Source organism: Idiotropiscis lumnitzeri, chromosome 1 (genome assembly GCF_059441095.1).
Source record: "Idiotropiscis lumnitzeri isolate Australia: NSW breed Sydney's pygmy pipehorse chromosome 1, RoL_Ilum_1.0, whole genome shotgun sequence".
Lineage (NCBI taxonomy): Eukaryota > Metazoa > Chordata > Actinopteri > Syngnathiformes > Syngnathidae > Idiotropiscis > Idiotropiscis lumnitzeri.
In genome coordinates, this window is record NC_142391.1 from 2,924,475 (window position 1) to 2,938,401 (window position 13,927).

Consider the following 13,927-nt stretch of genomic DNA (forward strand, 5'->3'; position numbering starts at 1 on the left):
GGCCGCATACTACCGCACTGGTTCTTACCATTTTGGATTTAAAAAGTTGAAATTCATCCATGCAGTGCGCAATATTTTCTACGCTGGGTTGCTTGATGGCTCCAATGCAGCAATTATGGACACAATTTGACTTGAAATGGATAAAAAAAAAAAAAAGCCTGTGTGAAATCCTTCTTGATGCCCAAGTGTGAAAGTGGACTCGCTCAATTCTCCTTTTTTTTTTTTTTTGCAAAGGAGTGATTTAATGTTTCATATCTGTGATTTTTTATCAAATTTGCACCTAGAGCTCATTTTCAAAGCGGCTAACACATTGTAGCGTCCACGTAACATTCAGCCGTGGAATCCGTTTGCGACGCTCGAAACACGGAAGCGTCTTCAGCGACGCCTTTGGTTACTCTCACGCCGGAAGTCGACTTCCTGTTGCAAATTACTTGTTGGCGATGTTGACGAGCAGAAGTAGAGCAAAACGTGCTGTCGCTTGTCCTCATTCACATTCTCCTCGAGAGAAAAATACAAGCAGCAGTGAACAATTTTTGGGGTGCTGTTGTTTTTGTCAATTTGGAATAACTTCATAATACTTTTTCCTGTGTACTACTACTATTCTCAGGAACTTCATACTATTTTTAGTATGTCTATTACTGCCATACTACTACTTCAGATGAAAGTTCCCACTACTTTAAAGCTTAAAAAAATAATTAATGAAAAAAATAAATCTATAATAAATAAAAAAATTAAATTATTTTTTTTAAAAATGTTGAATATATTTTTTAAATTACTATGTTACATATTATATATATTATATACTATATTACTATATCTACCATTTTTTATTCCTACTTTTGCTACTACTACGACTACCATGTGGAACCTCACAGTGCCTTTTGTGTACTACAAAACAAAAACTACTATTTTTTATGCTTATTACAACTTTCATTGCACAGACCTTCACATTACTTTTCAGTCTCCTACTATTATGCAGCAGCAGAACCTCAAAATATTTTTACTACTACAAATATTGTATAAATAATATTTCTACTTTTCTACTATGTGGCACTTCATTCTACTTTTGATCTTCAACGTGAATCCTCGCACATACTTTTGTGGCAGCCCCTTGAACGCCTCGTTTGAACTTAAAAGACCTCCAAAAAGGAGAAGGGAAAAAAAAGTGTTGTTGATGATCAGTTGGAATGCTGCGTGTCTGAGAAAAGTCATGTTTCCATGGCAACCGCCTTCCGTCCCAATAACACAAACACGGCGGCCATGTTTTCCTAAGCGATAGGCTCCCGAACGAGGGTCCCCAGGCGACCCTCTCCACTGTACGGTTTTTTTTTTTTGTTTTTTGTTTTTCTCTCCACTGTACTGTGGGAACGGCGACAGTGGTGTGATGACGTCACAGGAGCAGCTGAACGCTCAAGTCGCTGATCTCAACTCGCCTCCGATATTTTTGGCCGCGAGTTTTAAGCAGGGGAATCGCTTGAAAGGCAATATGGGGAAAAATACTGTAGCGTATTTAAAAGACACACGTCAGACCTCCATTAAATTCTCGCCTTTATTCTTACAAAACCGCTCCGTTGGCCGTAACCGACCACAACTCCGAGCAACTCGCTCTCTCTCTCTCTCTCTCTCTCTCTCTCTGTCGCACACCTCCAGTCCAGTGAGTCGCGTGATGCATTCATAAAAATCGGAAACAACACAACTCAACGAAAAACAAACGTCTCCTCAAGTACAGATAACCGATTCGTTACAATACCATTGTTGTCTGTTTTCCCATCATCGCATTCCATTTTGCGGCTCGTCGTCCGCCCACACAACACCTCGTCTCAGTTTCACACTGCCGTCATTGTTCGCACTTTTTGGCACGCTACTTGCCATTCGTACTTAGCACGGCTTGACAGGCGTGGAACTGATCGCCACGCATACGCTCACAGGCTGCTGCATTAGTTTTTGGTAAATTAGGGTACACTAGTTCAACGATTCATTCCGCTCCATGAAAAACGTGAGTTATATTAGGTACACTTGCTACTTTTATGCAAAAAATTAAGTTCTACCACTTCAATGTATGACTTCTACTAAGACTATTGTGTAAAGCTTTGCACTTGCTACTTCTATCAAACGGTTCAGAATTTCATCCAACTTTTTATATGACTCCTACTGTGCAGATGACGGTGACTACAACTACTATATGGGAATTTCCTCCCTGCTACTGTTTGTATTCTCCACTCCTGCAGCTCTCCTGCAGCTACGTATATACGAGCTGCTTCTCCTCACAAGGGTCGCGGGCGTGCGAGAGCCTACGGTGGTGGGCGGTCAAGGCCTTCTCTGCTGGCCTAACTTAATCAAGAAGACCTACGTGTGAAATGCACGGACTGCCACCGAGAGCCAATGCCTAGCCAACTCCAGGCAGTAGGTGTTTCGTTCTGTTCTGTCATATGACTATACAGAATGGACGGTTAGAGCTCTTTCATTTGCTCACTGAATCTTTATTGTAACATCAACTGCACGGCTCTCATACACTCCACTTCCGCCTTGCTGGCGCAGTGTGCGTCTACTAAAACAGTCCCCCTGGGAACACCCAACCACCAACTAACAATCCCATTGTTACAGTAGGAAATGTCCACCCTGATCTGGTTGCCAGCCAATCACAGGCCACACAAAGACAAACAAACACTCCCTCACAAATCACACCTCGGGACAACATAGAGTGTTCAATTATGGTGCATAATTATGCTGCATGTTTTAGGAATGTGGGAGGAAACCGGAGTACCCTGAGAAAAGCCACGGAGGCACGGGGAGAACATGCAAACCAGCTACTTAGCGCAAATGCAAACAATATGCTGAAAGTCAAATGAATTTAGTAGTCGTCGTATCGAATCGATTATCTCGAGCAGGTGTACCTAATCAAGTGTCTCTTGCCCTCATACACCCATTTGGTAAAAACAGGAAAAATGGTGACTAAAGTGTGGAAAAAGGGCGTTGTGGATATGTTTAGCAGCTGCTTCCCGCCGTGCGTTGCTCTGGAAGCCATTTCACGATTGGCACACGCTCACGTCGCAACACGCAGGAAGGAAGGAAGGAAGGAAGGAAGGTCAGCACCCAGGCCAGGCTGATGAAAGTGTCGGCCAACTTCTTCTGCGGGGTGATCTTCACATGAGCTCATCTGTGCTGATTTTGGCACGTTGAAAAAAGGCACGACCAAGAACAGAACCTCATTTCTTTGTGTCTGCCTCCCACGTTCCAAATTCACAGCTCATGTTCAACTTCAACCCCCCCCCCCTCATGATTTTTGGCTCAATTTCCTCAAGGAAAATCTGTGTTTTTTTTTTTTTTTTTTGGGCAGCCGCTACAAAGGAGCGACCCAGAACAGATGCTCAAACTTTTGGGTCTGCCTTCCAGGTCCCCAACTCGAAGCACATGACTGTTAAGAGGCCTTTGTCACGTATCACGCTTAAAATAAACATTTTTTCCAATGAAGTTTGGTCTTTTGTCACGATGTAATAATGTGTGGATTATTCTTTTTTTTTATTTATTCCTTTTTCTCATTCATTTATTTTTCCTATCCAGCATCGTGTTTTTTTTCAAATCTTTTTAAAGTATCTTACTTTTTTATTTTATATAAATAATTTGGGTTGTTCCTTTTTGTGTCATTTAATTTTCACTTATTTGTTTTTTCTATTATCCCTTCTTGTTTTCTGATATTCTAACATCGTCTTCATTTTTATCTTTCTCTCCTTTTTTGTTTACACTTTAGACAAGTTTATCATGTGCACTTGAGAATGATAGATTTTAACTTGAACTCTGTGCTTAATTCTCCAGCTAGCGGAATTTTTGTAAGTCAGTCGCACTTACGTACATTACGTCGACGACTGTAAGTTGTGAAGTCGGCATCTGCTTGGTGTGTTCATAGAAAAACAATAAACAATTCAAATCATTTCCTTCCTGCATGCCCGCGGCTCCTTTTTTTTATTACATCAGTGGACTGATGTGGAAAATAAGTCGTGCTCACTACTGTAAAAAAAAAAAAAAAAAGTACTTTTAATTGAATCCAGAGTTTTTTTTTAATGGGTGGGATAGACTTTATAATGATAATGGCTTCCAGGAAAATGCTTTGTGAAATACAATCAGGATACATGCTAGCTAGCTCGCTCGCTAACTAGCTAGCATGTTGGGCTAATGCTAAGGCTAAAGCAGTAAAACTTCAAAGTTTTGGTGCCAAAATCGGTTTGCTTTTTAGGCAACAGGAGCAGCCTTACTAATTGTTGTCAAGAAAGAAGAGCCGAAAGCTCAAGTAGATTTGTTTGTTGATGTTTTGTTTTTTTTCCAATGGTTAAGATATTGTAACAACGTCATCACCACTTGTGTCCTTGTTTTTTGGGGGGTTAACTTTTTATCCACTCTTGCGTAGCAGTGAAGTCAGGTTTTGCGACGGCAAACGTTTGATTTGAGAACAGATTATTTTTGTATGCCCATTACTTTCTGAGGGGAAAATGTAAGAAAAAAAATATTTATTTATTTTATTTATTTATTTTAAAATGATTTATTTATTTTATTATTATTTTTTTTTCTTCAGTCCAACGCAGTAGTCACACGCAACGTGATCTCGGTGACATCATCATCTCACGTGAAACGATCCCATACTCTCCTCCTTGGTTTCCTGTTGTTGAGAAACTCCCTGGCGCCATGGCAACCACATTCACAAACAAGCGACAGGTTGTCATCTTTCTTTGTTTCAGACTGACTGCAACAGAGTTTGTGCCAGCATAATCCAGCATGAAGAGTGCAAAACGTTAAACATTTTGGAGAATATTTGGAATTTTTTAAAAAATTTTTTATTTATTCATTTTTTTAAATAGGAATGTTCTCCCCGGATCAGATTTTCAGAATGGACTTCTTCAAGTCACACGCATTTATCCCGACCCCTAAACCCAAACCTTTTACTCGCAAAACCTTAGAACCCTTAACCCCCAAAACCCAAGCCCCTAAATCCAATGCATACCAGTCAAACCTAATCCCAAACCGTAATCTTGAATTAACCCCAAATCTAACTTCAACCCAAGTTTTACCCAGAACCCTCACCCCCCACCCTAACACCAACCCTCAAACCGAAACTCCTAACCTTCACCTTAATCAACATCAAAACCCTTAACCCCAAATTCCTAATCACAATGCCTAACCAGAACTCAAACCATGCAATAGCAACCCTAACCCAACACAAAATTTGACCTCAACCTTTAACCCCATCACAAAACCTGACTGTTAACCTTTGACCTCAAAGACTAACTACCGACCTTAAACTCCAACGTTGACCTTACCACCTCACCCAAGTCCAACCAAGGTTTATTCATTTCATTTTTTTCAAGTTCGGAGGGCCGGATTAAAACATTTGACATGTGGCCCCCGGGCCGTAGTTTGCCCACCCCTGCCCTGAGCATTACCTGAACTCTAACGTTGAACCTCAAACCGAACCTTAACTGCAATCGTAAACCCAAGGCGATAACCTCAAGCCTTAAATCCTTGGATAGTTTTTCTAGTTTTTGTGTTTCTACGTGTGTAAATTCTGCCTGCTGACTGCCTGCTGCACAGCACCAAAACATTGACCAAAACTGTTTGGTTGCCACGGTAACATCATTAGCCACCAAAAAAGGCGTGTCTGTTTTTATGACTGGCCCACAAACACAACATGACCTCAAATATTTACACATATGTGCATACATACACATTATGACTTGATATTTCAGACTTTTTTTTTTTTTTCCAACAGGCTGGACCCGTTTCCAGGCGGGTTTCGTGCGGCTGCTGCAGCCGATGATGATGATGATGATGATGATGATGTCACCATTAGGCTGTGAAATAGTCCCAGTCAGGTCAAGTACTATCAAGGAGGTTGTAGATGATTCCATATCAGCACAGACTTTGCTCTTTCGTCATAAAGCAAGCCCTTTGTTATTGTCACCATGGAAACCAGATTGCTTACAGTGCAATTTATTAGATACGCCTACGACACAATAATGTGTTGAATGTTATTTTCTTACCCGACGTGATGGAAGACACTAAATATTGTCTTTAATTGGGACAATGTCAAATCTACATATGTGTACTGACAAAAAAATCAATAAATAAATAAATTAATTAAATAATTAAATAAATCCTAACCAGCTAAAAGCTCTGGTAGATTGACTGATAAATCTGAAATTAATCATTAATACATTTATTAATAAAATTAATAAAAAAATAAATCACCATAGGCGACAGCATAAGGGAGCATCGATTTCGGTAGTTACAACCAACCCTTCAAGGAATGAGTGTTTTAACAAAAATAGTGCAGCAACACATGTAGACAGATGAGATAACGATACACACGTGTTTATTCTTTATCCTCTGTGAAAAATTAAACATGCTGAGTCGTTTAGTTTTGAAACTCTTCTTTGTGTAATTTGTATGAATGTATTATACTGCCCCCTAGTGGTCAAGGTCAACAAACCAGAAGACAGAAGACATCATCAAGATGCCCAAACTGTTGAATTCTTTATATTTGATTTCATTATGTTATTACTGAGTATTTTTTTAATGAAATACAATACTCGAAAGTGCTATTTTAAAAACACATTTTTGTTCTTGTTTTGAGGGCTCTGAGAAATTCATTCCTGGGTGGAAAGACGATTTGAGATACAAATGTTTTGTGTTCATGGAAGGAATTGAAGTCATAAGTCAAGGCAGCACAATAAAGAGGAGTGTATCGCTTTAACAGGATGACCGAAACTCCCCCAAAAAAAAAAAAAAAAAAAAGGAGACGCCTTTTGAGAGTTATAAAGGCGGTGGCAGGGGTGTGCACACGCGCGCGGCTGTCTTTGCGGTCGTGTTGCAAACATCAATCATCACAAACAACTCATCTTCACCAAAAGAATCCAAACATGCCAAAGTGTCCCAGGTGCAACAAGGAGGTCTACTTTGGTAAGAGTTGCATTTTTCTCGTTTTGCTGTCATGACGGAAGGAATGTGACGCTTTGCTGCTGCATCTCAATGAGGAAACAGGAAATACAAAAAAAAAAAACACTTCATTTATTTTATTTATTTATTTGCTTAGTGCCGCTCTATGAGAGTGCGTGAAAACTGATTTTTAATGTTGCGTTCAAGCGCTTGCGTTGTTTAGTAAGACATAAAAGTTTGTAAAAGTCCAAATAAAAAGATGTGGTGCTTCAATTAAGATGCTTAGTCCAAAATAAGAGGAATAAAAAAGATGAATGGATGGATGAATTCATTTTTTAATGAAGAAGAAAAATCCATTAAAATTTGTTTTTATTTATTTTTAGCCAAATAGCTAAAAAAAATATTTTTATTTTTTAGAATTCAACTCAACTAGTGTGTCTGTGAACTTTCTTATTTGCATTATAGCTGTATAAAATATATAAACGTATGTTGTCCGCTCAATGGAAAGCTTCTATTGCCATTATTTCATACTCTTGTAACTTTTATTTACACCCCCCCAAAATGTATTTCCATTTTTCTGAAATGCATAAAATGATTCACTTTTATTTATATATTTATTTTATTAGACTACACCGACTAAACTTTTTAACTTGTTTTGTTCAAAAGTATTAAATGTCCAATGTCACATTAAAATGTGAATTTACACAAAAAAAATCGAATTAAAATAAACATTTCCTTTTTTCAAGTGATAAAAACCCTCCAAAAATTGTCATTGCAACCTTATATCAAATAATGTTTCATTTCAACAAGAAGAAATAAATATATATATTATATATATTTTAATCTGTTTTTTTAGTTATTATTATTCCATCAATAATATACTGAATTGCTTATTTTAAAAATATTTATTCCAGAGTTTAAAACTTTCAAACAGGTCACTTTTGATCCACAGGGTATCTGGAGAATTAATATTTAATAATTAATAAAAAAAATTGACTTGGTTCCATTTTTTTTTTTTATGTGACTGCTCTCAAGTACAATTTTTATTGCTATAAATATATTATTTACCACAAAAAGCTTATAAAGTATCACCAAAGTGCTTGAACGTGACCTGTGAAGTTGACATCAATTATGCAGCACTTCTTTGTGCTCAAATTGGATGATCATCTCGTCGGGTTACCTGATACATAAAGTCAGAACAATATGGCAATTGGAAAATCGACTCGAGTTGCCGAGTATCAGTGATGGGAGTCGCCAGTGGGAGACAATTTTAGAGACGCCCTTATCGAAATGACTCGTGCAGGAATGTTATGTAATGGCTATAATGAGATGAGCAGAGCAGAGGACGAAGAAGCCAAAACATTCCACATCTAATCTGATGGATTTGGTCTCGGGAGGATCGCATTATTGCGCAACATTTACCAGGAGAAAAAACAAAACATGGAAAATACTTGGGAAAACATTTCAGATCAAGTGAAATTATCCTTTATAGATGGCTAATGTTTTGATCCCATTCTAAAAAATAAATAAATAAATAAATAAATAAATAAAAATAAAACATGTAAAATACTTGGGAAAACATTTCAGATCAAGTGAAATTATCCTTTATAGACTGCTAATGTTTTGATCCCATTCTAAAAAAAAAAACAAAAACAAAAAAACAAATTGACTTTAGAAAAGATGACGGGAATAACCGTAAACATTATTGCTAACGGTTATGGTTAATCGCTAACATTATTGCGAAGAACGTAACGGGGTCGAGCGAGGCCGGAACCGGACCGAGATAGCGGCCGCAGGGCGGCGGACTGTCCGGCAAAAAAGCGTCAAGTGTTCAGCTCATTAACATTAACTGCTAATGTTAGCGCTAAATGCTAATTTAACTAAATGCTAACGATACTCGATGTGATGTTCGTAGAGTTGTCAAAAGAAGTTTGCTGCTCACGTTATTGCTAATCTCTAATATTGCTCTTAACTGCTAATGTCATTGACTCATGAAAGCGCAAAAAGAAGTGAACCGTTTTGTTAGCGCTAATAGCACGGCTAAGTGTGTGTGTTCGCGCGTGTTTAGTTGCAATCAAACTGACAATAAAGGCGTATTACGTAACTGTTGATGATTCACGTGTGCGCTAGTACAGTTTTATTGCTATTTTATGGAGTGTTAAATGCAATCACTTCGTCCGGTTAGTGCACGGTGAATTGAGCTCCAAGCTCCCTTATTACGAGGGAGAATTTTTATGTTTTTTTTTTTTTTTCCTTCTTTCTCTTCCACCACATTTTTGCATGTCGCAGTGGGAGAAAGCAAAGATCACGGAAAATGTCATTTTTTTTCTACATAACAAGAGAGTCTTTGAGTTTTTCTTTTTTTTTTTTTTTTTTTTTTAATTTCAGAGCAACACCCAAACAGCTTTGAGCGCCACACATCTGCTTCTGCCACTTCTGATTTACTTTTGCATTTAGTAACATAGTCCTGTTTCAAACACTTTTTTTCCCACTTAAATACCATTTAATTTTTTTTGCTGCATTATTTTTTATTTTTATTAAATCATAATTATTTAATCATTAAAAATATTATTATAAATATATTTGGGGATATTTCTCTCGCCGTATAATCAGCAATTCACCTGTTTATAAAACAAAATAAATGAATGAAAACTGAAATGACATCAACAACTGAACTAATAGTAACACAGTTAAATATATTTTAAAAAATAAATTAATAAAGTGTGCACATATAAGTAAATCCCCTCCAAATAAATACATAAATGGCAATAAAATCTAAATAAATTAAGTAGAGAAATAAATGTGAAAAAGTGCTAACAAGTGTAGAGCGAATGAGTTTACACTATATTATGTAAATAAATCCTTTTCTTAGTTTGTCATTGGTCGGTTTCTCCGTGGCTTTGCTTTCAAGTTTTTTTTTGAGTGTCATCTGATGTTTTGAGAAATGCTCATCACACTTCTGCATAATTTGACGCCTTTATGATTGTTCTTTTTGTGTTGTGCAGCCGAGAAGGTGACATCTCTCGGCAAAGATTGGCACAGACCCTGTCTCAAGTGCGAGAAGTGCGCTAAGACGCTCTCATCGGGATCACACGCGGAGGTACTGATCGGGATATTAACTGGATATCTAAAGCCCACTAGAACAGCTGGGGAGGGTGTTCACACTTTTGCAACCACATGATCTGAGTTCTTTGTTTTCGTGAGACTGGGCAGGCCATCTTTGAGAATAAAGTTTCAAAACGTTTCGTACAAATCCCAAAGGAAGCTAACTGTGGACGTTATTGCTAATCACTAACATTATTGCTAACGGCGGATGCTAATAATAATGCTAACATCATTGCTAACTGCTGAGTGTATAAAAAAACGTACTTGCTAGCATTATTAGCAAAGGCTAATGGTGTCGAAGTGTCAAAATAAATTAGTTAATCACATTATTGCAAACTTCTAACTATTGTTAGCTGCTATTTTGTTTTTGATTCTTGCTAACTGCTAACGTTGCTGTTAACCGCTAAGGTTATTGATGGTCGCACAAGTGTCGAAACAAATTCCCTACTCATGTTATTGCTGACCGCTAACATTATTGTCAACTGCTTTTTCTGACCATAACAAGCATTAGATGAATTTAACTGCAAAGGTTATGGGAACAATTAACATTATCGTCGGTCGCACAAGTGTCGAAAGAAATTTTCGACGCATGTCATTGCCAACTGCTAACAGTATTGCGAACGGTTAACTGTTTTAATGTTGCTGACCGCTAATGTCTTTGTATTATTGACTGCCGTCCGAGTTACAAAAGACGTTAGCTGCTAACGCTACGTGTTAAAAGAAGTTGACAGCTAACGCTACTGTTAGCCGCTGATGTTATTCTGATCGCGCTAGCTAGCTGAGATCTGAGATATGCGTTTGTCGTGTTTCAGCATGATGGCAAGCCCTACTGCCACAAGCCCTGCTACAGTGCCCTCTTTGGACCCAAAGGTAATAAAACTCTTATTACATACTGTAAACAATACTCTGTGTGTCCCAATAATGGTGTCTATATATACATTTTGACTGTTTTTGTTTTCTTGCAGGATTTGGATATGGTGGAACCGAGAGTCACAAATATTAAAGTTGTTGAAAAAAAAACAACAATTAAAACTCACACACTTTTTTATTGGTGATGATTTCTTCTACAATAGTGGAATCACAGTGGATATTTTAACCAACAAAGGATTGGCAATGTGCTACAATAATGAGTGTGTGTTATTCTTTAGTCTCCATTCACGACTGAACTCAATTGTGTCATTCAATAAAATTCAATCTGTTATGATTTTAGCTTCAATTCATTCAAATATATGTTGCATATATTAGTTAGAACATCCTGGAATGAAAACATTGGACATTGTAAATAAAATTTTTAAAAAACAATTTTTTAAAAAAGAAATTCCATTTTTTTTTGTTGTATTTTATTAATGAGATTTGGACATTATAAATAATACCACCATACTAGTTTATTATAGTACATTAAATCAAATCAATTAATAAGAGCAAAATCTGCCAAATATACATTTTAACTTCCAGATTATTATTTTTTTAGGGAAGAAACCAGCCACTAAAACCTTTGAAGAAACTGTAACTATAAAATAAAATAGTCTGTATGGTGTATATTTATTTAACAAAATTCCATCTATCCACCAATACACTCTAATTGTATAAAAATTAGGAAAAATATTTAGTGGATAGGATAAAATAAAATACTAAATATAACGTGCATATTAATTGTAACGTCAATCTATCTAACCTTCTAACAATCCACACAGCGTTTGTTTTTTTTTCTTTTTTTCTCCCCCTCGCGCTGTCGACTGGGGCGCTGCGGTCTAATGGACGGTCGCCATGGCAACAGAGCCAAACAAGTCAGCAAACAGAAACAACCACGCACGGCAGCTGTTCCCCGAGTAGATCAGCACTCGCACAGAACCCTTTATTAATATAAACTTCATACTGTGTGGCATGAAGACTTAAGTTGATGTGATTTTGTTTTGTGTTTTTTTTGGGGGGGGTATGAAACGTTAAAAGCTTGAAGCTTGTGATTAGTGGTCGAAAGAGAGCCTTGGTTTCCTCCCACATGGATGATGACCTCACCTCATGTCCTCAAGCAACCTTGACTTTTTATTTTGCTCACTCCTTCAAGCAGTCATCTTTCTAGTCATCACTGCACCGTTGCATCCTTTCATCTCAGGCTGGAGTCTGTTAGGAGCATCCATCCCAAGCCCGGGAAGAGGCCTCTTGGATGGGAAAGATCACGAGGTGACCAGACCTCCGTGAGCTGAATGTCCGACCTCACGCACACACACACGCACACGCACCGATTCAGGCCAGTATACACAAACGTTAAATCAGACAATAGATCATCGAATTAAGAATGTGTCTCGCCATAAATCCTCGTAATCTGTTTTGGCGGGGATCAAAATACTGATAAAATGTTGATATGTGCTTTAAAAACACATTACATCAGTACTTCTCCCTAAAGCTCTCAATGCGGCATTTGTGAGTAGCTTTTCGATATACTCGATAATCTTTAGCATGTTCTGTTTTCATACTGTAACGAATTGGGTTATATGTTCTTGTGTCGACGTTTGTGTTTCACTGAGTTGTGTTGTTTCCGATTTCGATGAATGCATCGCGAGCCAGAGTGAGAGAGAGAGAGAGAGCGAAAGAGCGAGAGAGCGAGAGACAGAGAGAGAGAGATAGAGATAGAGATAGAGATAGAGATAGAGGTAGAGATAGAGAGAGAGAGAGAGAGAGAGAAAGAAATCGTGTGATTCGTCGTGCTGATGACGTGTCGAGTTGCCCGGAGTCGTGATCGGTTACGGCCACCAGAGCCGTTTTGTAAGAATAAAAACCAAGAACTGAATGGAGGTCTTACGTGTGTCTGTTAAAGACGCTACAATTCGATTTTGATCATTATTATCTTAGTTTATGATTTAATTTGTGTTTTCGGTGACTGTGATCCTGATTATTTACTATAAAATATGTAGTGCGGCAGTAGCGATGGCTTTGGTAAAAGAACAAGCGATCATATGCTTGCTGGTGCATTCAGGCGTCACTAGAAATCGAACGAAAGCAGTTGGTACTCGTTAAAGTACGGGACAATAATTGTAAAAAAACAAACAAAAAAAAACAAGTGTTCCATGACCAAGAGAGGTGCTTTGCTGCCCTCTTGTGCCACGTGGTGAAAGTGCACTCACATACAAATAAAAGAGAGAAAATGTAGGTTTAAGGAACAAATAAGTTTAATAAACAGTGCTTCATAAAGCCTTTACCAAAAACGTGGTATAAAACAAAAACAAATAAGTTACATGGTTGTAAAAAGCACTCGTCTTGATTCAATTTTCCCAATCAGTGTGAACCCCCTTACGAAAATAGCGTAGAAAGTATGCAAACGTAGACCTGCACTCATGTACATTTTTTTTTATATAGTGAAACATGTTTTTACAACAACCTTTCTGCAACAATTTCAACAGAAGCCCAAAAATGAAAATGAAATATAAATCACACATATCAAACAGGAACAGTCTTCCTTGATTTTTTTTTTTGTTTTTTGTCAAACACACACTCTCTCACTCAGTCTGTGCATAGACCCATGGTCATCATCTGGAATTTAACCATCTGCCTTAAAATGGGGGGGGGGAACTCTTTAGTGACGGTCATAGCAATAGAGGAAGCATGACCAGTTTTTTTTTTAGTCTAGAAGAAAACATCCACCCTCCTCACAGTGAAACATATGTATATGAGTGTGTGTGTGTGTGCGTGTGTGGTGGGACACTCCAAGTATAAATGAACAAATAAAATGAATAAATACAACAGCAAGTGGATAACGGTAATCCGTAAGCCCACGAAGGTGCCCCGGCCTCCGTCAGCAAACACTGCCAATCTCCTCAACCCCCGAAAATAAATAGCATGGCAACGAACCCGGCACATTTTAAATAACAAATTATATAAATATACACCAGTGAGGCGAGAA

The 13,927-nt window shown here is 37.8% G+C and overlaps 1 protein-coding gene across 1 annotated transcript; it reads left to right on the top strand.

Moving 5' to 3' along the window:
- The first annotated feature begins 6,781 nt into the window (after window positions 1-6,781).
- On the top strand, window positions 6,782-11,233 carry crip1 (cysteine-rich protein 1). The gene is made up of 4 exons (XM_088310451.1): window positions 6,782-6,948; window positions 9,930-10,024; window positions 10,842-10,899; window positions 10,995-11,233. The coding sequence occupies exons 1-4, from the start codon at window positions 6,909-6,911 to the stop codon at window positions 11,030-11,032; spliced, it is 231 nt and encodes a 76-aa protein (XP_088166577.1). The 5' UTR covers window positions 6,782-6,908; the 3' UTR covers window positions 11,033-11,233.
- The last annotated feature ends 2,694 nt before the right edge of the window (window positions 11,234-13,927 follow it).

Bases quoted from the DNA above. Each gene is read 5' to 3' on its own strand.
- crip1 (XM_088310451.1), top strand. From the start codon at position 6,909: ATGCCAAAGTGTCCCAGGTGCAACAAGGAGGTCTACTTTG. The intron at 6,949-9,929 runs GTAAGAGTTGCA...TGTGTTGTGCAG, and splicing joins CAACAAGGAGGTCTACTTTG to CCGAGAAGGTGACATCTCTC. The intron at 10,025-10,841 runs GTACTGATCGGG...GTCGTGTTTCAG, and splicing joins CATCGGGATCACACGCGGAG to CATGATGGCAAGCCCTACTG.